At 58.5% G+C, this 24,448-nt stretch overlaps 2 protein-coding genes and 1 pseudogene across 7 annotated transcripts; 1 reads left to right on the forward strand and 2 right to left on the reverse strand.

Moving 5' to 3' along the window:
- The first annotated feature begins 1,701 nt into the window (after positions 1-1,701).
- MTG1 (mitochondrial ribosome associated GTPase 1) lies at positions 1,702-13,614 on the forward strand. 6 transcript variants are annotated; one of them, XM_055560225.1, is made up of 12 exons: positions 1,869-1,900; positions 2,743-2,823; positions 3,758-3,869; positions 5,404-5,475; positions 7,107-7,187; positions 7,665-7,721; positions 7,914-8,004; positions 9,141-9,202; positions 9,460-9,556; positions 9,798-9,879; positions 12,775-12,887; positions 13,153-13,614. In XM_055560225.1, exons 3-12 carry the CDS (start codon positions 3,828-3,830, stop codon positions 13,284-13,286), a joined length of 831 nt encoding a protein of 276 aa, XP_055416200.1. In that variant the 5' UTR covers positions 1,869-1,900; positions 2,743-2,823; positions 3,758-3,827; the 3' UTR covers positions 13,287-13,614. The 6 variants fall into 6 exon arrangements, with proteins under 6 accessions (XP_055416199.1, XP_055416198.1, XP_055416197.1 ...); XM_055560224.1 differs by lacking the exon at positions 3,758-3,869 and having other exon boundaries at positions 1,702-1,900; positions 2,743-2,807; positions 5,371-5,475; positions 12,775-12,865; positions 13,153-13,295; XM_055560223.1 differs by lacking the exon at positions 3,758-3,869 and having other exon boundaries at positions 1,703-1,900; positions 2,743-2,828.
- Positions 13,615-15,975: 2,361 nt separating this feature from the next.
- Positions 15,976-16,458, reverse strand: SPRN (shadow of prion protein). The gene has a single exon (XM_055559920.1). It carries the CDS (start codon positions 16,405-16,407, stop codon positions 15,976-15,978), a length of 432 nt encoding a protein of 143 aa, XP_055415895.1. The 5' UTR covers positions 16,408-16,458.
- Positions 16,459-22,762: 6,304 nt separating this feature from the next.
- LOC129636488 (olfactory receptor 6B1-like) lies at positions 22,763-24,170 on the reverse strand (annotated as a pseudogene).
- Between the last annotated feature and the right edge of the window lie 278 nt (positions 24,171-24,448).

The raw sequence follows: 24,448 nt of genomic DNA on the forward strand, positions 1-24,448 counted from the left end.
AAGTGAACAGTGAGGCCTGAAGGGTACAGAGGAACAGGGTGCCCTGGGAAGTGTTGGCATAAATGTGGGGAGCCCTTGGGGTCCTGGTGCTGTGCTCAGCTGCCCCCATCTCATTTCACTGCCTCCTTGAAGTGTCCCAGGGAAGCGGCTGCATGGCCCCCATCTCACAGCCAAGGAAAGGTCAGAGGCCTCAGGTGGGGTTGGCAATGGCCAGTCTCACAGCTGCCACGGCAGAGTGTGGGCATCTCTCCAGGACTGTCCCCGGAGGCAGTGCAGCTGAAGGCTGGCCTGCAGAGGGAAGCAGGGAGCTGCAGAGGCTGGGACTCCACACAGCAGGCATGGGGCCCCCTGGCCTGGTGCCCACCTGATCCTCCTTGGACCTCGGGCTGCATGGTGTGTCCTGCTTCGCGTGTGGGCCCTGGAGGAGTGTGTGCATGCCCAAAGAATTGCCACCGGGCTCCTTTCCAGCTCCAAGTGGCCAGACTGTCAGCCGTGGTGCTGGCCATGCCCTCAGCCCAGCACCTTCTCATCACCTTCTCATCTTAGGTCAAATCGCCCTCCGGGGATCTCTGCCCCCAAAGGTCTGTCTGTGTATCCGCTCCCTTGTGTCCCTGGAGTTGCTTTGCTTGGGGCACCTGCCAGTAAGACAGGTGAAGAGAAATCCGGGATTTGGCAGGATTTTATTTTGGTTCTTTGGTCCTAGGGCTGTGGAAGGGCAGTGTCTGTCAGGCACACAGCTCTCTGTTGTCGTCTCAGGTATTTTGAGTCCGTGTGCAGGACTGAGGCCATCTGGGTGCAGAGGGCAGCTCAGTGTGGAAGGTCTGGGAGCTTGTGCAGGGGGCCCAGGTGGTCTCACTCAGCCATGGGAGGGCCTGTCTCAGCCCTAGGAACAGCTCGCCCTGAGTATTAGGCTTAGGGCCATCAAGATGACAGTAATGGTATCTTTGATCTGAGAATCTGAGCATATTTGGAGTTTTAGGAGCTTGTTTAAAAAATTCCATTAGCTTCATACTCTTACAACAAAGTGCAGTGAGCAGTAGCCCAGGCTTCTGATTTAAAGTTAAAATCTGGGACTTCCCTGTGGCCTAGTGTTTAAGATTCTGGGTTTTCACCGCCATGGTCTGGGTTCAATCCCTGGTTACGAAATAGCTCCTGCAAGCCCTGCGGCACAGCGGAAAAAAGAAAGAAAAAAAAAGTTAAAATCTGACTGTACTTAGACTGAGTATTGCTGCAATTAAGAGAATTTCAGGCTTATTGCATTCAGAGATTTAATTTAGCAGAACTGCAGCGTTTGCAAAGAGTTTTTACATTAAAACCCAGAGTACTTGAAAAAGAGGATCTTACACTTGTCAGCTAAATTTAAAATATCTGAAAAAATTTAACCAAGTTTGTAAAAAGGACCAAATTGACAGCGGACTACTAAATTTTGTCACTCAGAATACGGTTAAGGAAGAACCAGGATTTTTTAATTTAATGAAGACTGGACCCCTGAGAACTCCCGGAACTGCGCGGGTGCGGCCCTGGCTCGTAGCCCTCCCTGAAGCCCGCCCGAGGGACCCAGCCCGGCCCCCAGCCGCGTCCCCAGCCCCGTCCCCAGCCCCGGTCCCGGCCCAGCTCCAGCACTGGCCGCTAAGCGCCTCCTGCGGGCCGAGGCAGCGTCGTGCGCATGCGCGGGCCGCGCCGGCCGCGTGGAGCCCCGGAACCCTTGTGCGGGGTCGCGCGGGCCCGGCGGACAGGTCCGTGGGTGGAGCGGTCCGTAGTGCTGCACGGAGTCTGGGACGCGGACCCATGAGGCTGTCTCCGCGGACTCTCTGCGCCGCCGTGCGAGCGGCCTGGCGGGAGAGCTTCCCTCTGGAAGGTCGCGACGTGGCGCGCTGGTTTCCGGGCCACATGGCCAAGGGTGAGGCGCGGCGGGGCGCGCTGCTTCCCCGGCTCCTCGCGGGTCCACCGCGGGGCGGGCTCGTGAGCTGACCCCGGCAGGCCCTGTTCCTCGGCTCGAAGCCCGTGTCCCCACCTGCTTGGAAAAGGACGCAATTTCCTGGACGTTATTTGGGGACGGAATAAGGCAGGGCTAGGAAAGCACTTTCCAGGTTGAAGTCGGCTGTTTAATTACCTGAGCACCTTGAGGCGTAGATCGAGCTGGCGGTCTCTCGCCTGCACCCTCTGAGGTTCTTACTTTTCTCAGAGTTTGGCTCCGAGAGCGCCTGCAGGCCCAGCGCCGCCGGGTGTGAGAGGGTGGCGGCCCTCGGCCCACGCCGCCCCTCCATTAGGGGGACGGGGCGACCGCGGGCGAGAAGCAGGCGGTGGAGGCGAGATGTTTGAAAAGAAAGAAAATGAAGTCGCTCAGTCCTGTCCGACTCTTTGAAACCCTATGCACTGTAGCCCGCCAGGCTCCTCTGTCCATGAAATTCTCCAGATGAGAATGGAGGGGGTTGCCATTCCCTTCTCCAGGGGTTCTTCCTGACCCAGGGATCGAACCTGGGTCTCCCGCATTGCGGGCAGACTCTTTACTGTCTGAACCACAAGGGATCCAGCCACAAGGGATGTTTGCAGGTGTGCCCGAAAGACTGGGCTTGGCTGAGTGAGGGACGCTGAGGGGCAGTGTTTTTGTATAGCTGATTCACTTTGCTGCACCGGAGAAACTTAACACAACGTTGTGCAGCGGCTAACTGTTCTTCAGCGTTGCTTCATTAAAGGCTCGGAACCCGTCCTCCCCTGAGGCGGCCCTCTTCTGTTTTCCAGGGCTGAAGAAGATGCAGAGCAGCCTGAGGCTGGTGGACTGCATCATCGAGGTCCATGACGCCCGGATATCCTTCAGTGGTGGTGAAGTAATCGCTTAGAATAAGCAGTACCTATTTGGTCTTTGTCCTGGTTCTGGCACAGAGCTCCTGAAAGTCTTGGAGTTTCCAACGTGAGGGGTGTGATAAGGTGTCTCTTGTTAATGAGGTGGTTTTGGAAAAGACCTTGGTCCCTTAAGGAGGGAGCTGCTTGCTGGGGGCACCAGCCTTGCTATGGGAGGGTTAGAACTTTCAGTCCTACCCCTGCCACCCCCGCCTTAGGCCCTGGAGGTTGAGTTCACTCACCAAAGGTCAGCCTTTCACTCTGTCCGCCTGTGTAATGAAGCTGCCAGAAAACCCCAGACTGTTGGGGGGTGGGGTGGGGAGAGCTTCCTGGTTGCTGAGAGGGTGGAGATGCAGGCAGAGGCACCCGCAGCGGGGGAGGCTCCACGTCTTTTCCCAGCCTTCGCCCTGCACATGTCTTCCATCTGGCTGCTTCAGAGTTGTGTCCTTTTTGTTGTTTAGTCATTAAGTTGTGTCCAACTCTTTGTGACCTCATGGACCGTAGCCCGCCAGGCTTCTCTGTCCATGGGATTTTCCAGGCAAGAATACTGGAGTGGGTTGCCATTTCCTTCTCCAAGGGATCTTCCCCACCTAGGGACTGAACCTGTGTGTCCTGCACACATCTCCTACATTGCAGGCCGATTTTTTTTTTTTTTTACCTCTGAGCCACTAGGGAAGCCAGATCATAAGTCTAATCCAATAAATAAAATGTTTCTCTCAATTTCTTGAGCCGCTGTCCAGACTAGTTTTGCTAGAACCCAGGGAAGGGTCTTGGGATCCCCTGATTCAGGCCTGTTGGTCAGAAGTGACAGGTGACAACCTGGACTTGGAGTTGCTATTTTTTTTTAATTAATTTTTTTTATTGAAGGATAATTGCTTTACAGAATTTTGCTGTTTTCTCCAAACCTCAACTGCAGTTGCTGTTTGAAGTGAGGGGTGGTGGCATCCTGAGCCCAGACCACGGGGTCGGATGCCATCTCCAGGTTCATGGAGTCGGAGTTGTGCCGAACAGAAGGACCCCAGCTGGTGGTGAGAACTTCTTGGTGAATTCCCCCGGGAGGCTCTTGAAAATACTAATATCCAGGCCACTTTCCTGGAGAAGGCAGTGGCACCCCACTCCAGTACTCTTGCCTGGAAAATCCCAGGAACAGCGGAGCCTGGTGGGCTGCCATCTATGGGGTCGCACAGTTGGACACGACTGAAGCGACTTAGCAGCAGCAGGCCACTTTCCAGGCCAGTGAGTCAGGATCCCTGGTGTGGGGCCCAGAAGCTCCCTCTGACACAGGGTAGCTCGTTCGTCTCAGGTTTCCGCCTGGCACACCCGTGCCTTCCAACTCGCTGCAGCAGTAGCAGGCTCCAGGTGGGATATGACGCCTCCATTAGAAAGTGGCTGCCAACCAGGCTTCCTTCCTGTACGAAAGGATGCACCAGAAGGGGGAACGATCTCCCTCAGTAATGAGCGTGCTTTGCACACCGTGTTTTTGCTGTATTTACCTGAGCTGTGTTTAGAGGCTCCCTAGAAGACACAGGTGTTGGTTTGAAAGTCATCACCATCTGTACTTGGAATTTCTGAGAAAACTCTCCAGTTTCTCTACCGTAGGCTAAATGTTGCAGTTCGTACAGTATCTCATGCCAGTCAGAAGGGCGTGCTGGCTGTTGCATGTCTGGTTTCTGGACGAGCACGCCTGCCGTTGCTGCCCGTGCGCTGCGGGGCCGCCTCTGCCTCGCCCTCCTCTGCTCGCTGGGTGTCCTGACTTCTCCAGGACGGCCCCTTGAGGGAGCTCAGTGTTCTGAGGTAGCTCAGGCTTGGTTAACCTCTGAGGGCAGAGCGCTGTTTATGGAGAAAGTAAGTTGTTGTTTTTGTTGTCCCTGTGTTGTGTGTGGGGACACAGCGGCTTAACCGGGTGCCTGGAACCTGGCATGCTGAGGCTTCGCGACTCCTGGGACAGGCGCCAGGAAAGGGCTGAGCACCCCCAGCACGCAGACGCAGAGCTCCCCCCTGACGTGCCGGTGTCACAGTGAGCGCGGGGCCCTGGCGGGGATAGGAAGGGGCTGCCCCTGATGTGAGGAGGTGGGCTCACTGGCGGTCTCCATGCAGACGCCCAGGGGTGGCGGTGGTGGCATGAGATACACTGGTTAGGACTCGTGGGAGGCACTTGTCCTGACTGACCAGATCTTTTGGCAGCTAAACAGTGGTCTAGTCACAAAACCTTCCGCTGAGCTCTGTGTGTTTTTGCCGCCATCATTCCTGTTTGAGGAGCCACGAGAGGGCGCTGCCCTGCCTCTTGTCCGCAGGAGGCGCCGGAGGCCTGCAGAGGCTCGGTGGCCCTCAGGCGGTGACTGCAGGACTTGGGGTCGGCTGGGTCTCGGGGTTGGGCTGGCTGGAGCGCACCTGCTTCCAGACAGGCTTCTGCACTGTCCTTTCCTTCCGAGGGTGTCCTGTTGTAGGAGGTCCAGTCTGCATAACAAGACAAGGGAAAGTATGTCAATTGGTGGTCAAGTTGATGGAATTTTGCCTTAATTTTGCCACATCCCACTGTCAGGCCGAAACCCTCTGTTTCAGGAAACCCTTGGGCTTAAGCCTCACTTGCTCGTCCTCAACAAAATGGACCTGGCAGATCTGAAGGAGCAGCAGGTACGGCCCAAATCTGACTGGATGTCTGGTCTGGTCTGCCCAGGCCTGCGTGCTTTAGCAAACTAGCCTTAGACTAACCTGTCATCCAGGTGACCAAAGAGTTTGTATCCTTCAGCGGGGGTCCAGCCGTGGGCGAGGGGAGGAGCCGCGCTCCCACAGAGCGGCCGCAGGGCCCTCGAGGCTGTGAGCACGCCGCATGTGGCTGCAGCTGTGGTATGGATGCCTGTCTCTTGTTTAACTTTCACTCGCTCGTGTTTCAGTTGCCTCCTGGGGCGAGTGGCCATCACCCTGCTCTCCGACCCAGAGGCCTCTTGGTGCAGCAGCATTGGCTCCCTGTGTCCTCCCAGACCTCTGGTCTGAGCTCTGGGCTGCCTGCTGCCCCCTGAGTGATCTGGAAGGTGTGAGACCCAAAGCAACTGGGGGTGTCCCCGAGCCCTGCTGGATGGGGACACAGCATCCAGGGGTGATGTCTCCTATTGTCCCTGAGTAAGAGAAACATAGAGAGTAGGTTCAGAATCTTGAAATCGAGCCAGCTTTTGTGTGTGTGTAGCTTTTCCTTTTGCAGCAGCAGGAACGCGTTCTGGTTTCTTAGTTGGCTGTGGTACATTGAGTTCTTTAAACTCCACCCCCGTGTCTGCCTATGCAGGTTGGGAGGGGGGGGTCCCATGCAGATTTGTACGCAGCCTGCAGTGTGACTTCACGAAGTCTTTGTGGGCCTGACCTTCATCTGCATCATCACAGCAAACAAAAAATCAGCAAAACTAACTGAATCAATGAGTGGCTATTTTATTCCTTTAAGTAAATTAGTAGCTGATCAAACAATGCAGTTCAGTTCAGTTCAGTTGCTCAGTCGTATCTGACTCTGCGACCCCATGGACTGCAGCACGCCAGGCCTCCCTGCCCATCACCAACTCCCGGAGCTTACTCAAACTCATGCCCATTGAGTTGGTGATGCCATCCAACCATCTCATCCTCTGCTGTCCCCTTCTCCTCCCACCTTCAGTCTTCCCCAGCATCAGGGTCTTTTCCAATGAGTCAGTTCTTCGAATCAGGTAGACAAAGTGTTGGAGCTTCAGCTTCAGCATCAGTCCTTCCAGTGAATATTCAGGAGTGATCTCCTTTAGGATGGCCTGGTTGGATCTCCTTGCAGTCCAAGGGGCTCTCAAACAGTGCAGTACTGGTTGTAAAAATAAGAGTCATACAGTGATTTTGCTTCACGTTTAGGCCAGTAAGTTCATGTTAATGTCAGTTTACTTTGGGGCTTTTAAAGTATTCCACATATTTTGTAGCTGGGTTCAAACCTTAGTGTAAGTGGGGCTTGTTTTGTGGAAGCTGGTTGGGAGGCGAGGAGCGATGATGTGACTGAGTGGAGACCAGCGCCAAGCGTCTCCGGGGCTGCAGGTGGTTTCGGATGACCTGGTGTGGCCCCATCCTGTGTCCTCCCACAGAGCCCGCGGCAGGGGCGCCCCGGGGCCGGCCTGCCCTCCCCTGACGTGCCCTCAGGCCACCTGCCCTGGTGGCCCAGCCTCCTTTCGAGTCCCCAGCCCTTGAGCAGATCCTCAGACTCTAGCTTATGACGCCACCCATGTCTTCATTTGGTGTTTGAATTGGAAACGTCTTGTCTCTTTTAGAAAATTATACAACACTTAGAAAGAGAAGGCATAAAACATGTTGTTTTTACCAACTGTGTGAAGGATGAAAATGTCAAACAGGTGGGTCTCTTCTGTTTTGTGCTCTGAGGCTTCTGCCTAAAATGTTAAAGAAACACCACAGATTACTGTGCTTCTGCAGGAAGCAGAGTGTTGTTGGGTTTGGGGCACAGTCACCTCCTGGGCTGGGCAGACTGGGGGTGGGAACAGCAGGGTCGGGCCGAGAGATGCCTTTGGTCCCAAGTAGGAGGTGGCCATGGACGGTCTGTGCCTGTTTTCCCGGTCAAGTTGGAGAATTCCGCGGCTGTCATGCGTCTTTGGAAGGCGTGGCAGTGCCCGCTGTCCCCCTCGGGCTCTCCTCTTTCCTGGGGAAGAACAGGGCAGGGCCCCGGCCACCCCCACCCCTCCCCAGAGCACAGCCTGCGTGTGACGTGTGTGGAGCCACGCCGGCCGGTGGTGGGCCGCTGGTGGGAGTGCCGCCTCCAGGGGCCGAGGGCAGCCGGCTGCCCCCGGAAGGTGCCTGGTGGTTGTTGGCTGCAGGTCGTCCCGACGGCCATGGAGCTGGTTGGGAGCAGCTGTCGCCATCACCGAGGAGAGGTTGGTGGCCAGGACTGGCCGAGGGCCCGCCCCTTCCGCTGGGAAACCCGGGCCCGCTGCTGAGCCCAGCCCGGGGACCCCCCTCGGGTCTTGGCAGGTGGGGTGGGGCGGCCCCAGGTGGGCACGCTGGTGCCCCGGGGGTATGGGGGTGCGGGGCTGGGTGGTGCCCACCCCCTGCCCTTGCGCTTCCAGCACGTGGAGTCCTGCATCATGGTGATCGGGGTCCCCAACGTGGGCAAGTCCTCGCTCATCAACTCCCTGCGGAGGCAGCACCTCAGGAAAGGTACTTCTGCAGTTGGGGGGGGCAGGCACTGGTTCTCGTGCTGGGACGACCCTCCAGAGCCTGAGACCCCAGCTCACTGAGGGGGCTGTTGGCACCAGGAGGCCCAGCTGACAGCTTGGTGTGCAGTCAGCTGGTGAGACAGTCATTGCCTGATACATTTTATACTTCATCTGCTTTCTGTCTTTAAATGTTTAATATGTGCAGTTTCTAAACGTGGGCGATTTTGTCCTTCCGTCACTCTCTTTGTCCCGCTTGCTCAGGGCGTGTGGGAGACGTGGGTGAGACATCAGGCCGGGACCTGGGGAGGGCTCTCCGGGCCTGTGTCTCATGCCTGCTGGCGTTTGAGGCCAAGTCCGTGTTGACTCGTGTTCTGCATGAGTGTGTGCTGTGGGAACCCCTGAGACGGAGCTGTGCGGGACCGCCAGCTCAGGCTGGCTCTGCTGCCAGCTGGGGCGCTGCTGCAGCCAGCTGCTGCTTATTTGCCTGTGATTGTGGCTTTCAAGACATCACTGGTGTTAGCACGTTAAGTGCTGTGCAAGCCTCACACTGGCAGCCTCCAGACACAACTGGGCCTGCCCTCCGGACCCCCGGAACCTCTGGTCTACTTTCTCTCGTATAAATTTGGTCCTCTGGTGCCCCATACCTGGACTCACAGGATCCGAACTGTGCTGGGCTTATTTCATGGAACCTAACTCTTCAGGGCCCACCCGTGTTGTAGCATGAGTCGTAATTACCCTCCTTTTTAAGGCTGAATAACACTGCTTTGTGTGGACGAAGCACGTTTTGTTTACCTGTCCGCGTGCTCATGGATGCAAGTGTTGCTTCAGCACGGGGAGGGTCTGCCTGGGACACGCCCTGAGCTGGGACCCGCGGCGGCCGGTGTCAGGAGCCGCCCCACGGGTGGGCCATTGTGGGCGATCCCGGGGCAGTGCCGGCCTTGCAGGGAGGAAGGCAATGCCAACAGGCAGCCCTGGCCAGCTGTCACGGCTGTGCCTCAGCAGGTCGTGGCGCCTGGGAGGCGGTTCTCACCCTGCAGAGGCCTCGCTGGGCCCCGCTAGGCACCCATGTGCATCGCTGCTCATCTAGCATATCTGCCTGGGGGCTTGACAGACTGACGTCTCCCTTTCATCCTGCAGGAAAAGCCACCAGGGTGGGCGGCGAGCCTGGGATCACCAGAGCTGTGATGTCCAGGATTCAGGTAGGGCCTTGTCCTCATACCATACCTGGGCCAGGGCTCAGGTATCTTCCATCCCAGGGGCAAGTAGGGTCAGGGCAGAGCCTGTCCTCCTGGGGCAAGGTGGCTGCTGGGCTCCTGCCCTTATTCGTTCTCCACATCACTCAGCAGTGGCATCCTGTGGGGATGCTGAGAGCTTGGTGGCAGTGACTCTGGGGGGCAGGTTCCAGGGCCTTCTCTAGCCTCAGGCAGAAGGCCAGCTGACTACCCTCTGCCCACAGGTGTGTGAGCGGCCGCTGATGTTTCTGCTTGACACCCCCGGGGTGCTGGCTCCTCAGATTCCAAGCGTGGAGACAGGCCTGAAACTGGCCCTGTGTGGTGAGCCTGACCCCCACCACCCACAGCAGGCTCCTAGGCCCCCAGGCTCCCAGGCCCCCAGGCTCCCAGGCTGGGTGGCCTGTGCTTGGCCTGGCTGCTCACAGCTGACACCCCTGGCACCCTCTGAGCCTGTCGGGCATCCTGGCCCACCCTGGAGGGGGCGCCCTCCTCCCACTTGACTGCGGGCGTGGGGAGGGCAGGGAGCAAGCTGAAGCACTCCCCCTCCGCTGCCTGTTCCCAGGAACTGTGCTGGACCACCTCGTGGGCGAGGAGACCCTGGCTGACTTCCTTCTCTACACCCTCAACAGGCACCAGCTCTTGGGGTGAGTGCAGGGCGCAGGCCCTGTCCCCCAGCCTCATAAGCATAACTGAAAACCAGCACCGTGAGGTGCCGTAGACAGTCTGTGCTCATTAGTGTACAGTCTGATGGGTTGTGACACGTGGGTGCACCTGTGAAGCCGTTCAGTTCAGTCGCTCAGTCGTGTCCACTCTTTGCGACCCCATGAGCCGCGGCACGCCAGGCCTCCCTGTCTATCACCCACTGCCGGAGTCCACCCAAACTCATGTCCATCGCGTTAGTGATGCCATCCAACCATCTCATCCTCTGTCGTCCCCTTCTCCTCCCGCCTTCAATCTTTCCCAGCAACAGGGTCTTTTCAAATGAGCCAGTTCTTCGAATCAGGTGGACAAAGTATTGGAGCTTCAGCTTCAGCATCAGTCCTTCCAATAAATATTCAGGACTGATCTCCTTTAGGATGGACTGGTTGGATCTCCTTGCAGTCCAAGGGACTCTCGAGAGTCTTCTCCAGCATCACAGTTCAAAAGCATCAGTTGTTTGGTGCTCAGCTTTCTTTATAGTCCAACTCACATCCATACATGACCACTGGAAAAACCATAGCCTTGATGAGATGGACCTTTGTTGGCCAAGTCACGTGAAGCCGTTACACGTCCAGGAAGCCCCCAGTCTCCTGTGCTCCCGTGTGACCCCTCCCTGCCCACCTGCCTCCTGCACCTTCTGGAGTCCCACAGGGGGGGCCACGTGTGCAGCCTCCCTGCCGGCAGTGCCCGCCTGGCCGGGCACTCATCCCTGGGTCCATCCGTGTTCTCACACTGGGCAGTGCAGGCGGTCGCTGTGCAGATGTCCAGTTGGTTTGCCCTCACCAGCGAGGATGGTGAGAGTGCCTGTGTCCTGCAGGCCCCCAGAGATGTCCTTTAGGACCCTGAGGACGTCAGGCCAGTTATTTGGTTTCCCCACAGAACCAGCTTCTGGTCCCCACTTTCTGACCTCTGGTTTTTGTTCTGTCGGTTGCTGTCCGGTCCGCGTTCCTCCCTTGTTTCTGCGTTGCTGCCTGTCTTCCTGTTACTGCCGTGGGCAGGAGGTGGGCTCGCCCCCCACCGCCGGTCCTGCTCACGTCTCCAGCCTCCGCGTCGCGGGGAGGTCGTTGTGTTCTCCTGGTGACTTGAGGACATGACCTCCTGTATCCTGGACAGGATAGTCTCTGCTCTGAAATCTCCCTCGTGTGTCCCTCTCCCCTGTGTCTTTACTTTGAGCTGGCGTGTCTTTACATTTAAAATGTTTATTGCTGCATGTTGTCGGCCCTTGCTTTTCAGCCGTCTGGCCGTTTCTGCTTTTAGTTTAGGTGTTGAGGCCACTCGTGTCTGGCTGGTCGCTGACGTTAGGGCCACATCTTCAGTCTTGGCTTTGTCACAGCTGTTCTGTGCGCCTTTTCTCGTCTCTCTCTGGCTTTTACTAGATCAGTCAGATGCCTTCTCTTTAGCTCGCTTGGCTGCGCCGCATCTCAGTTGCAGCTTGCAGAATCTTTAGTCACAGCACGCGGACTCTTGTGGGATCTGGTCCCTGCTCAGGGATTGACCCGGGCCCCCTGCACTGGGAGTGTGGTGTCTTAGCCCCTGGACCACCAGGGAAGTCCCTCAGACGCTTTTCATGATTCCTTTTTGTCAGCTTATTACCTAGAACCTGGGCGGAGGTGGCTCTAGGGTTTGCAGGACATCGCAGTGGCCTGAGTGCCGTGAGGCCTGAGGGCCTTTCCCGTCTGCAGACCTCGCCTGTGGGCCAGTGTTACGACACGTGTTGCTGTCTGTGGCAGACATGCTGCTGTGCTTTCTTGAGACATGGATGTAAAGTGAAGACTCAGTCTTGGCAGTCTGCCCTGAGCCTCACGGGTCACGGCTCGCCCCGTCTGCTCTGGGCCCCCGCCCTCTGGGGCCATCTCCCTGCCGAGGATTCCCTGTGACGCCAGTGGCCATGCAGCTGCTGTTGGAGGATGTGTTCATTTCACCTTCCGTTTTGGAGGGAGTTTGCCCCGTGGGCGGAGTTCTAGGTGGACGGACTGTCCGCAGAGGAGTGGTTTCTGAGAGAGCCTGCCCCTGTTCCTCTGTTCTGTACGTGCGACGCTCTGGCGGCTGTAACAGTTTCTCCTTGCCGAGCGCTCGGGCGGTTTATGACACCGGCACTGGCACGGCTTCCTCTTGCTTCTTGTGCTTGTACTCAGCCCTTGGTTCTCACCCCCGACTGTGCGGCTTGTGTCACGCACGTGTGGCTGACTCCGGCCGCTGTCCTCGTCCACGCAGGGCTGTCACCAGGCTCTGACGGTGGGTGCAGGGCTCCATCCCCCGCTCTGGCTGCAGGAGCGCCGGCTCAGCGCCGCTGGGTCCCCAGCTCCCTCGCCCTCTCCCCTGCGGAGTTCGAGCTGCTTTAATTCCCTCAGCGTGTGTTTCATAGAGTTTTCTTCCACGTTAGATTCGGATTACTTCTTTTTATTGTCTTCTGTGTGGGTTCTTTGCTTTGTAACCACAGGGAATGCAGTTCTAATAACTGATTCAGGGTCTCTGTGGATTCTGGCGTCTGGGGCGGTTCCAGCTGACCGGTTTTCTCCCCCGACGGGTCTGTTTTCCCGCTGCATGCGCCTGGCAGCTCTTGCCCCTGACCTTCGGGTGGCAGGTGTCTTGGTATTCCTGCCCTGGGACTGTCATCGGGAACACTCCGGTCCTTTTGCTTAGGGTCTGCAGGGAGACCCCCTCGAACGGTCAGCTGTCCTGGCAGCTGTACCCAGGGTCCCGGTGTGGGGCTGGGTCTCGGGGCAGCTGCCTGTGGCCACGTGGAAGGTGGGTGTCGGTGAGGCCCTCAGCTCTGCAAGGAGGTCACTGGCACCCATGAAGGGGTCACTGGAGAGCCAGTGACTGCCGCCCGCCCGCAGGTACGTGCAGCACTACGGCCTGGGTGAGGCCTGTGACGACATCGCCAGCGTGCTGAAGCGAGTGGCCGTGAAGCTGAGGAAGACCCAGAAGGTGAAGGTGCTGACGGGCACGGGTGAGACGGGCAGCCCCGGGGCTGGGCAGGGGTTGGGCCCAGGGCAGTCGGGGGAGGGGTGTCTGCCTTGGCTGCAGGGGAGGGGCCGGGCCTGCAGGGCGGGCCACACCTCCTCTGGAAGCTCCAGGCCATGATGCCCTCACTTTTGTGAATTCAGGTGTTTTTCCCGAATGTGCTGTGCAGAGGCCCACCTGCGTGGGCCTGAGGGGGTTGGACTGGGCCCCGTGTTCGGTTCCCTCCTCACCTGAGCCTCCTGCCTTCCCAGGGAACGTGAACGTCATCCAGCCTGACTACCCTGCAGCCGCCCGAGACTTCCTGCGGGCCTTCCGCAGCGGGCTGCTGGGCCCCGTGATGCTGGACCGCGACCTCCTGCAGGGCCGCTCCGCAGAGGAGTCGTGAGCTGGTCTGGTGGGAGGGCCTGGCCCCTGCCCTCAGCTCTGCAGCTGGGGTTGGATTCCCAGAGTCCTCACGCTGCTCACCGCGCTGGGTCTCTGTTCCAGGAAGGAGGCCGAGTCCTCCTGCCCCACAGCTGGCCCCTGGTCCCAGCGGACAGGCCTGGGTGTGGGCGTCAGGGCGGTGGGCATCCCGTGTGCCAGGCCCGGGGGGGACACTCTCTGGTGTTCAGTGCCTCTCAGCTCCTTTCCTAAGGACAAGCTGGCATTTCTCAGGAGTTGAAACCATCATCTGTAATTTTAAAATTTTAAATTAAAAGGCCTGTCTCTGAGAACAGCTTGGCTGGGCCCATCAGGGAGAACTGAGCCGCCAAGGAGCTGCCCTGCCGGGACCTCCTGTTTAAGACTTTCAAACGGCCACGTTGCCTCTGTGGCCCTGGCTCGGGCTCGGCCACCTCGCTCTGGTCTTGCGGAGCCCGGAGCTCAGTCTGGGAGGATGAGGGCATCTGGGCGCCACACCCAAGAAAGCTGGCAGTGTGGACACAGGAGGCTCCGGGGTTGGCCCTCTCACTGTGCAGCCCCGTGGGCCCCTTGCCAAGAAAAACAACACGAATGCTCAGCACCCAGGGCTCGTGTGTCAGGTTCCTGAGTGTCCTGGTCCTGCAATAAGGAGCGGTCTGGTTGGCAGCAGAGTTTATTTCACCACTGAAGCGTGCACACACACACACACAGGAGGTCCCGAGGAGCCGCGGCAGAATCCAGCGGCCCCGTCCCCTTGGTGCCCAGGGCCACTCTGCTCACAGCCCGGCTTGTGCACAAGCCAGGGTGGTCAGTGGAGACCCCAGGCCTTCCCGCCGCCTCCGAGCACCTTCCAGCTAATGAGACGGCACCCAGCATTGCTGTGCTCACACCTGAGGGGCAGGAAGGTCACCACCACAGCCTGCACATTCTGGAAGCGGGCGGGGAGGGAAGGGTGGTGGGCATGGGCACTGCATTTGGTTACAGCTCCGGCTCTTCTGTGGCCAGTGGTGTTGCGACCTTCCCGGGCACTCCGCCAAGGCCCCTCTTCCTGTAGGCGGCCCTCTAGGTCCTGCTGCTCCCCGCCCAGCACACTCACCAGTTCGCCTGAGGCTGCCCACCCTGAGCGCCGCCTGCTTCCTGCCGGAATCCTGCCCCGTGGGGTGGGAAGCGTTCAGGGATGTGTGGCTGCAGACACCAAATGCTCCTGAAGTCGGGTTGTTGAGTAGAATCACCTGACATGAGCGGTGTTTCCAGCACGTGCAGTATGCTGGCGGTGCACGCCGCAGAGGTGCGCGAGGGTCTGGACCAGCCATAGTCCGTGTCCTCGTGGGCGTCTGAGGCTGAGCACAGCTCGGCCAGGCCCATCAGGGAGGGCTGAGTCGCCAAGGAGCTGCCCTGATGGGACCTCCTGTTTAAGACTTTCACACATTACCTCTGAGGCCCTGGCTTGGGCTTGGCCACCTCCCGCTGGTCTTGCGGAGCCCAGAGCTCAGTCTGGGAGGATGGAGGGCATCTGGCAGTGTGGACACAGGAGGCTCCAGGGACCTGTGTCCTGCAGCTTGGTGCCTGGGCCTTTGGACAGAAATGCTTGGTCCAGGCCCCGTGGATAATTTGAGACCCTGACTGCAACCAGAGCCGAGGGCCAGCTGGGAAGGCAGAGTCGGCAGGGCTCCTGGAGATGCTGGTCTGGACACGAATCTGTCAGCTGAGTCTACAGGCCTTGCGGCGCGGGGCAGGCAAGGGCGGGTTCTGGAGGCAGAGCCCGGCCAACCAGGAGCCGGGCTGCAGCCGTCCTGCAGGGTCCCGGGGCTCCTCCAGCCAGAGGGCGCGCCGGCGAGCCTGGGCCCAGGCTGGCTCACACCCCTGGGGCAGGTCGGCAGCTGGAGGGAAAAGCAAAAGCACCTGAGAGGCAGGGCTGCCTCACCCTGGGCGTCGGGAGCCAGGGGCAAACCTTGCGTCTTCGGAGGCTGCTCTGGGCCGTGTCCCCCGGTTCCCCCAGCAGTGGGCCTCGCACCGTCTGCCCAGAGAGGGCCATGGCCCCTGGGTCCACAGGCAGGGCGAGGCTCCCGGCAGACCCTGGGTGAGGGTGTTCTGGGAGTGTCCAGAGAGCATGGGGCCATGCTGGGCTCACAGATCCACAGACGCACCCCCCTTCTTTCTGGATGGGTGACCAGCGCTTTTCCTCAAGTCCTTCAGTCCCTGGGGCTGCCTCTGTGGGGGGCGGGGGGCACCATGTCCTCTGGGCTGTGGCAGAACCAGCCCAGCCTGAGGGCCCGCCTCCCTGCCCAGTGGTCAGCACCGCCCTCAGCACTCAAGTGTCCAGGGTGGGCTCAGAGGAGCTGGGGTGGCCTGAACAGCCTGTGGAGTGGTAGGCGCCCGGCCAGCGTGGACCAGCGCGGGAACCGCAGGACGCCTGCCGTCCTGGCTTGGGGGGATTAACCCCAGCAGGAGGCAGGGTATCCTGGAGCTGCTGGGCCGCTGGCCCCCTGGGAGGATGTGAGATGGGGAGGGGCTCGGGCGGGAGGTGTCACAGGTCCAGGCCGAGGGGCCAGAGCTTCCCACACTGCTCTAGGCTCCTGGCTGTGGGCAGGGGAGGGGAGGGGCGGTCGGGGCGCGGTGCCTGGGAGGAGGGCACAGGCTGGGGGCGGCTCTGGCCCTGGCACGCCCGGCCCAGCCTAGGGCCGCAGCAGCCACAGGGCGCCCAGGGCCCCGCCCAGCAGTGGGCAGAGGTGCCTGTGGCCTATGGGCCCTGCGCCTGAGGTCCACGCCCAGTAGCTGTAGACGCCTCGCCCCGTTCCGTTGCCGCCGGGCGCTCCGTCCTCCGCATCCTCCGTGCCAAGCTCCGCCGGCCCCGCGGCCCTCCTCCAGCTCGAGCCCGCAGCCAGGCCTGCGGCTGCCCCCGCCGCGGCCCCCGCCGCCGCCCCCGCGGCAACGCGCATTGAGGAGCCGGCGTAGCGGGGCGCTGGCCTCACACGCACCCTCGCGGCACCGCGCCCGCCACGGGCGCTGCCACGGGCCCCACCGCGGCCACCTTTGGCTGCACTGCCGTCGCAGAGGAAGGTGGCCGCTAGCAGCAGAGCCCAGCACACGGCGGCCGCCCAGTTCATGTTCCTGGAGCAGAACCTGCAGGACGGAGAAGGAGACCTCAGCTTCTGTGAGGACGGGGCACTCAGGAGCTGGGAACAGAGGACTTGGGGAGGTAGGGAGGTGCTTGGGGCCCGGGCACAGGGAGCTCAGTGGTCAGGGGCGGGCTGGGCATTGGGTGGTACGCGGGGCCTCGCCTGCTGGAGGAGTGGGGAGTGGGCTGGGGTGGGCTGGGGGCAGGCCTGCCTGAGGATGAGGGCCTGGGGCCTTGGGCGGGGATGGGGGTCTTATTCAATAGCCGGGAAGGGGCTGGTGGGGGTGAGGGTTCTGCAGTGGGGTTATTCTGTGTGGGGCGTGGAGTGCGGGCAGAGGATGGGGCTTGCGAGCCCCCTGTGGTTGAGGGCGCTCAGGCCTGGGGAGGGGGCTCCACATGTGGGCCGCTCCAGGGCTTGCAGGCCCACTGGCCACCGTGGGGTGAGGCTGCGTCTCCAGGTCCGAGGGCCCAAAGGAAGCGGGTGAGGGTCTGGAAGAGGGGCCAGCAGGGAGCCTCGGTCGCTCTCCCAGGCCCCTCCCCGGGCTCCGGGGCCGCAGTCCCACCCCGGGCAGGGTCCAGCCTGGCGCCCCCTCCCGCCCGCTCCGCCTCGCGCTCCGCCCCTCCCGCTACCGCCTGGCTCGCAGCTGGGCCGGGACCAGAGGCGACCCCTGGGCGGCGGCTCCACCCGCCTCCCTGCCCCAGACGCGCCCCCCCCCCCCCCACCGCCCGGTCTTACCAGCCGCAGGCCTGGGGCAGAACCGCGGCGGCTCCGAGGACCGCGGCCCGAGCGGAAGGGGGGCTGTGGCGGAGACCCGGCCGGCGCCGCCGAGCGGAGCGGGGATGTGCGTGCGGCCTCCGCCCTTGGCGTGGGGCGGGCAGACGCGGAGGCTCATCCCCGGGACGGGAGGGAGGGGACAGGGGCGGGCCTTCGCAGGCGCAGCCCCCCTCTGCCCAGCACCCCCCCACTCGCCGCCCGGTCCTCCATCCCTTGCGCACCCCCACCCTAACTGGTCCCCCGATACCAGTCAGCCCCACGGTCTGCAGCACCTCGCACCCCCAGCTCCACCGCATCCGTCCTCACCCCAACTTCGCACACTCCGTTCCCCCACCCCGCACCCTCCTGCCCGACCCCAATCCCTATCTCCCTCACATCCTTTCCAGTTCCTCTTTCCCTCCATTTCCCGGGGGTGTGTCCACACGGGCCCCTGACCGCGAGGCCCAGAGAGGAGAGGACGGCTCTCCAGGGCGTCCCAGACCCAGAGCAGCACCAGCCCTAGCAGGCCCCCTTCCAGGCCTGGGAAAGGGGAGCTGGGACCCCTCTTCCCGCCTCCAGGGCTGCTGCTCAGGTTCCTCCAGGGACCTGCAGGCGGCCCCACCACCTGTAACCCGACTGCTCCAGCTAGCGGGCCTCCAGGTCCCTGCTAGATTGGACCTCTGGGCCTGGCTCCGTCTTGCTTCCCAAGGTTTGTCTGTCCTCGAGTCTCCTCCCGGCCCCCTCCCAACCCCAGACTCTAGGCCTCGCCTGAGCCGCTCCCCCTGGGGACACCGGCTCTCACGGTGTCAGGAGTGCACCGTGCCGCAGAGGCCTCTGTGACACCGTCTCTCTCAGCTTCCGTCCGATCCTGTGGTTCCTGAAGGCTCAGCGCCGCCGCGTCCCACGCTGTCCTGGGCCAGAGGGGCCTCGCCTGAGGCACCTGCTGGCCCCGGGCCTCGGGCTGCTGTGGCGATGCGCGATGGGAGAGGCGGGGCTCGTCCAAGGCTTGCATCCTCTGGTGGACTCCCTGGTCCCACGCACAGAACAGCCCCAGTGAATTGCTCACCTCCAGGAAACAAGGGCACTTCTCTGACGAGATCAGGATGCCACGTGGGGCCTGCGGGGAGGTCACCGCTGTGGCCTCTCAGCACCGGTCCCCTGCTCCGGTGTGTCCCCTGGGAGCCCGCCTTCTCTTGCTTTTGCCCATGGGGTCTGACTGTGATTGCCCCCTTCCCTGGCCCTGGGAGGGGATGTGGCACGCCTTCCTGGCCGCACGGACCTGCTTCCCAGGGCAGGGCCGGGCCTGGGCCCTCTCCTGGACACCGCGAGCCGGGAACAGTCGCACATGCGGCCGCACTGCTCGGAGCCGGAGCCGGGGCGGGCGGGCAGGCCAGGGGCAGTGAGGGCCGTGCCCCCTCGCCTCCCGGTCGGGCAGTGCCACAGCCGACACCGGGCACCTTCTCTGTCACCTGCGCTCAGAGGGCCCCCAGCCCAGGGACATCCCTGCTCCCTCGTTCTCAATGGACGAGGCTGACGGCTCGTCCTGACGGCTCCCAGACAGCCTTCGTGTTAAAGTGTAAATAGCAGTCGGCATTTATCAGACATTTGAGGAAAGTCTGCAGCACAATAAAGACCACAGCAAAGAAAAGGGGAAAAAGGCTCAAGAAGTTTGAGGAATGAGACAAAAACCTAAAAAAGCAAAAATAATCCATAGGCTCAGAAAGACTGGGGGAGATACTGTGTTTGTATAAGAACAGGATGCTATGACAGAGGTCCAGACTAAGTAAGAACTTCTGAAAACAAGGTTGCAAAAAGCCAACAGAACTGAATTAGAAAGTGAAGGACATTTTTTTAGGTGAACAGAAACAAGACGGCAGATAGAAGAGAAAGGGCGTGGTTTTGGACTCTGCGTCTGATGGACTCCCCCTTCAGAGGCAGAGGGTCAAGGGCACTCTGCGAGAGGAGCCGTGGAGGGAGGCTAATGAGCCCTTTCATGAGGAGCTAAGCCTTATCTGTTGAGATGTGAGGGAAGCACAGGAAACAATTTAGACTATTTTATGTTTAAATATTAACATGAAAAATTCAAATGAAATACTAGCCACTGGGACTTCCCTAGTGGGAAGACGTTGCGTTTCAATGCAGGGGTGAAGTTTCGACCCTTAGTTGGGGACCTGGGATCCCACATGCCTCATGCCCAAAAAACCAAAACATAAAAACAAATATTAGCCATTGAGCCCAACAGTACATTAAAAGCAGGTCACCACTCTCAGGTCCAGGTGGTTTCAAGTCTGTGGACACACTTTACTAATTACTGCACAAAGGGAGAAAAACACTCATGATTTTCTCAGAAAAAGAAGACGGCACATTTCATTTCTTTCTTTCTTTGTTTTTCTGATTATGAAAATGTATTGCTGTCGTGCCTTCACTCCCAGCACACGGTCCTGGTCCTTCCTCTTCCCTTCGTCTTTGCTGCTCAGTCGCTTGGTCGTGTCTGACTGCCACGCCACAGACCGCAGCACTCCAGGCCTCCCTGTCCGTCACCATCACCAGAACCTGTTCAAACCCACGTCCACTGAGTCAGTGGTACTGTCCAGCCATCTCATCCTCTGTCGCCCCCTTCTCCTCCTGCCGTCAGTCTTTCCCAGCATCAGGGTCTTTTCCTATGAGTCAGTTCTTTGCATCAGGTGGCCAAAGTATTGGAGCTTTAGCATCAGTCCTTCTAATGAATATTCAGGATTGATTTCTTTTAGGATTCACTGGTTTGATCTCCTTGCAGTCGAAGGGACTCTCAAGAATCTTTTCCAACGCCACAGCTCAAAAGCATGAATTCTTCAGCGTTCAGCCTTCTTTATGGTCCAACTCACTCATGCATACGTGATTACTGGAAAAACCATAGCTTTGACTATATGCACCTTTGTCAGCAAAATAATGTCTCTGCTTTTTAATATCCCATCTAGGTTTGTTGTAGCTTTTCTTCCAAGGAGCAAGCATCTTTTAATTTCATGGCTTCAGTCACCGTCTGCAATGATTTTAGAGCCCAAGAAAATAAAGTCTGTCACTGTTTCCATTGTTTCCCCTTCTGTTTGCTCTGAAGTGATGGGACCGGATGCCATGATCTTAGTTTTTTGAATGTTGAATTGAGGCCAAAAGACAGACGTTAGCTATTTAATGACCTTCAAGCTGACTCCAGGAATGTCACCAACAGCATGACCTTTGTGATGAAATCTAGCAACCAGCCCTTCATCGTTTTCCTCAATAAAATCAAACAACCACCATTAGGTATAAAAGCTGAGAGTTTTTTGCCATTCTTCATTAACTGAATCCTGACACGCATCCTGAAGGCAGAGTCTGGCTCTTGGACTTCAGCCCCACTTTCCGGCATGCAGCCCCCTTGTTGAGGCGCTCGGTGAGGGCGGCTCCGTGATGCCCTGTGTGTGTTCTTGTCCTGTTTACCAGGCCCCTACTGGTCTCATCGGTGGCCACAGAGCTTCCCGGCAGGATGAAGATGTGCCACAGGCCTGAGCAAAAACGAGCCATTTCTTAATTTTTAAATGTCTTTTTTTTTTGTTTTTTTTTTAATTGAAATATATTTGACACGTAAGAAAGTGACACATAAAAAAGTGAAGAGGAACTAAAGAGCCTCTTGATTAAAGTGAAAGAGGAGAGTGAAAAAGTTGACTTAAAGCTCAACATTCAGAAAACTAATATCATGGCATCTGGTCCCATCACTTCATGGCAAATAGATGGGGAAACAGTGGAAACAGTGTCAGACTTGATTTTTTGGGGGTCCAAAATCATTGCAGATGGTGACTGCAGCCATGAAATTAAAAGACACCTACTTCTTGGAAGGAAAGTTATGATCAACCTAGACAGCATATTAAAAAGCAGAGACATTACTTTGCCAACAAAGGTCCATCTAGTCAAGGCAATGGTTTTTCCAGTAGTCATGTATGGATGTGAGAGTTGGACTATAAAGAAAGCTGAGTGCTGAAGAATTGATGCTTTTGAACTGTGGTGTTGGAGAAGACTCTTGAGAGTCCCTTGGACTGCAAGGAGATCCAACCAGTCCATTCTAAAGGAGATCAGTCCTGGGTGTTCATTGGAAGGACTGATGCTGAAGCTGAAGCTCCAATACTTTGGCCACCTGATGTGAAGAACTGACACATTTGAAAAGACCCTGAAGCTGGGAAAGATTGAGGGCAGAAGGAGAAGGGGACGACAGAGGATGAGATGGTTGGATGGCATCACTGACTCAATGGACATGAGTTTGGGTAGACTCGGGCAGTGGGTGATGGACAGGGAGGCCTGGCGTGCTGCGCTTCATGGGGTCGCAAAGAGTCGGACACGACTGAGCGGCTGAACTGAACTGAACTGAACTGACACGTAACCTTTTGTAAATTTAAGATGTCCACCATGTTGATCTGATACACTTACATATTGTTATGTGATTTGATTTGATTTCCATCAACATTCATTTGTGGGGGAAAATGCTAAGAAAGCTAGTCATAGAAATGACTTTTTAAACTTGATTAAAGCTATATTTCAGATAAACCCTCAGCAGATATCATATTTAGTGGAGAGCCTTTAAATATGTTTTGTCAAAAATTATGAGCAAGGAACGCTTCCTACTTTCACTACTTCTGTTGATCACAGGCCTAAGCCCAGGAGACAGCCATGCCCTGAAGAAGCTGTGGACTCTGTGGTCGACCACTCAGCCCCAACACCCAGAACTGGGGAGCCCTCGCCTCTGCAGAGCCGGGGAAGCAGAGTGTGCTCTGGGGGTGCTGGGCAGGGCTCTGTTCCCCAAGGAGGGGCTGGCAGAGCCTGCACATCTCCCCTCCCCTTCCTCCGCTCAGGACTGTGGCCTCGGTTCTGGGAGCTGCTGCGAGAAAATGAATTTCTGGTGTGTAAGCCAGCCTGTCCGTGGTACTGTTTTTTCCCTGTGCCTTATAGCTTGTGGGATCTTAGATCCCCAGCCAAGGACTGAAGCACAGAGCCTAACCACTGTACTGCCAGAGACGTCCCTGTGGTACTCTGTTATGGCAGCCCAAGCAAACTAAGAAACTCAGGGGCTCATACAAAAAGATAAAAGTCAAATTTAAACATTTTGAAAAAGCAGTTCAAAGAAGAGGGATTCACCACGCCAGATATTCAGAACTTGCAGACACCATGGTGACAAAGCAATCTAGACAGAAGACAGACCAGTACAGAAAGCAGGTTATCATGGACAGAACGCAGGAGCTTGTACATGTGCACAGGAAAGAAATAAGACTGGGAATTTGATAGAGAAAAGGGAAACTGTGAGAAGAACCAGACAGAAATTCTAAAACTAAAGTACATCAGAGAGCCGAGCCCAGCTCATCCTGGGCTGCGGAGCTGTCCCCTGCTCTGGTGCTGAAGTTCCCTGAAAGTGGCAGCTGCCGCCTTTGGGGCTTGGCTGCTGCTACTGTGTCTCAGGGTGAGGGGGGAGGAGAGGAGCTCGCTGGCTGTGCTGGTGGGAGAGAGCTGTGGCCCACCTGGTGTGTGGGCTGGTGGCGGTGAGCAGATGACAGGGTGGGAGGGTTTGAAGTTCCTCCTCCTGCCGCTGGTGCTAGGAGGGGCCGGGAGCCCAGTGGAGTTTGGCCAGGGCCTCATGGATGTCATGGTTCCGGAGGCAGTAGATGATGGGGTTGAGCAGTGGGGTCACAACGGAGTAGACCACAGACACCAGTTTGTTGAGGTCAAAGGAGCTGATGGCGTGAGGCCGGGTGTACATGAAGATGGTGGTGGTGTAGAAGAGGGCCACCACGATCAGGTGGGAAGCGCAGGTGGAGAAGGCCTTCTGGCGGCCAGCCACTCCTGGGATCCTCAGCACCGTGGCCACGATGTGGGTGTAGGAGATCACGGTCGCCAGCAGGGAGGTGGCGAGCACAGCGAGGGCTGCCACGAAGTCCAGCACCTCGATGGTGGCGGTGTCAGAGCAGGAGAGCTGCAGCAGGGGTGAGATGTCACAGAAAAAGTGGTTGAGGACATTGGGGCCGCAGAACCTGAGGTGGGAGATGAGAGCCGTGGACACGCAGGAGGCCAGGAAGCCACCCAGCCAGGCGCCGAGGGCCAGGCGCAGGCAGAGCCTCGAGTCCATGATGGCTGGGTAGTGCAGGGGGCGACAGATGGCCAGGTACCGGTCACAGGCCATGCTGGCCAGGAGGAAGCACTCAGAGGAGCCAAGGGAGAGGAAGAGGAAGAGTTGGGTGAGGCAGCCTGAGAAGGAGATCGTCCTTGCTGAGGCCGAGAGGCCAGCCAGCAGCTTGGGGGTGGTGACTGAGGTGTAGAGGGTCTCCAGCACTGACAGGTTGGCCAGGAAGAAGTACATGGGCGTGTGCAGTCGACGGCTGGCTCTGATGGTCACCATAATGACCAGGTTCTCCAGGATGGTCACCATGTAGATGGTGAGGAATGACCCAAACAGCAGCCCCCGCACGTGGCACAGCTCTGGGAAGCCCAGCAGGATGAACTCTGTCACTGACGTCTCTGTGGAATTGCTCATAGCCTTCTTGGCAGGGAGGTCACTTCTGAGTGCCTTGGAACAGTGGAGAGAGGCAGGTGTGATGTGTGCTGGGCAGGGGACTGGGTCCTGAGAGCTGGGTGGGGGCACCATAACCCCTTCTCAAAGTTGCTGTAGGACTGACCCCCCCCATCCTTAACCCAACACACACTTCACCCTGAGCAAACCCCTGGCGGGGGGCCCACCTGCACACAAGTGAGCACAAGCATACCTCTCATGTCCACTCTCACGTGGAAGCGCTCAGGTGTGCACTGCTGCCTGTCCCAGTACTGCACACACAGCCATGTGTGGGAGTGTGCATGCCCATGTGCACACACACACACACCTAAGTGCATGCCGGTGCACACACACCCAGGTACAACGCACACGTGCACACACCCAGGTGCACTCCTGCACACACCCCCAGGCACACGCACACGCACACATTCAGGTTCACACACACACCCATGTACATGCACACACACAGGCCCACGTGTGCACACCGCAGGGGAGGAGGCCTGCTCTGTGTGCTTGGAGTGCTGTCCTAGCTGTGTGTCCCGGCGCTCCCTGGCCTTCTCCACGTGGGCCCCAGAGCACCACTTCTCCTCACTGTTCTCTGGCCAGGGCTGCTCATCCTCAGGAAGGACACCACTTCCATCAGAAGGCCAGCGGGATCTCCAGGTCTGAGCAAAATCTGGGCCTTGGATTTGTGGGCCTGGGGATGGGGGTGGGGGGAGGGTTCATTCCCACCTT

Source organism: Bubalus kerabau, chromosome 22 (assembly GCF_029407905.1).
Source record: "Bubalus kerabau isolate K-KA32 ecotype Philippines breed swamp buffalo chromosome 22, PCC_UOA_SB_1v2, whole genome shotgun sequence".
In the NCBI taxonomy this organism is placed as follows: Eukaryota; Metazoa; Chordata; class Mammalia; order Artiodactyla; family Bovidae; genus Bubalus; species Bubalus kerabau.

Bases quoted from the DNA above. Each gene is read 5' to 3' on its own strand.
- MTG1 (XM_055560222.1), top strand. From the start codon at position 1,789: ATGAGGCTGTCTCCGCGGACTCTCTGCGCCGCCGTGCGAGCGGCCTGG. The intron at 1,901-2,742 runs GTGAGGCGCGGC...TCTGTTTTCCAG, and splicing joins TCCGGGCCACATGGCCAAGG to GGCTGAAGAAGATGCAGAGC. The intron at 9,557-9,797 runs GTGAGCCTGACC...GCCTGTTCCCAG, and splicing joins CCTGAAACTGGCCCTGTGTG to GAACTGTGCTGGACCACCTC.
- SPRN (XM_055559920.1), bottom strand. From the start codon at position 16,407: ATGAACTGGGCGGCCGCCGTGTGCTGGGCTCTGCTGCTAGCGGCCACC.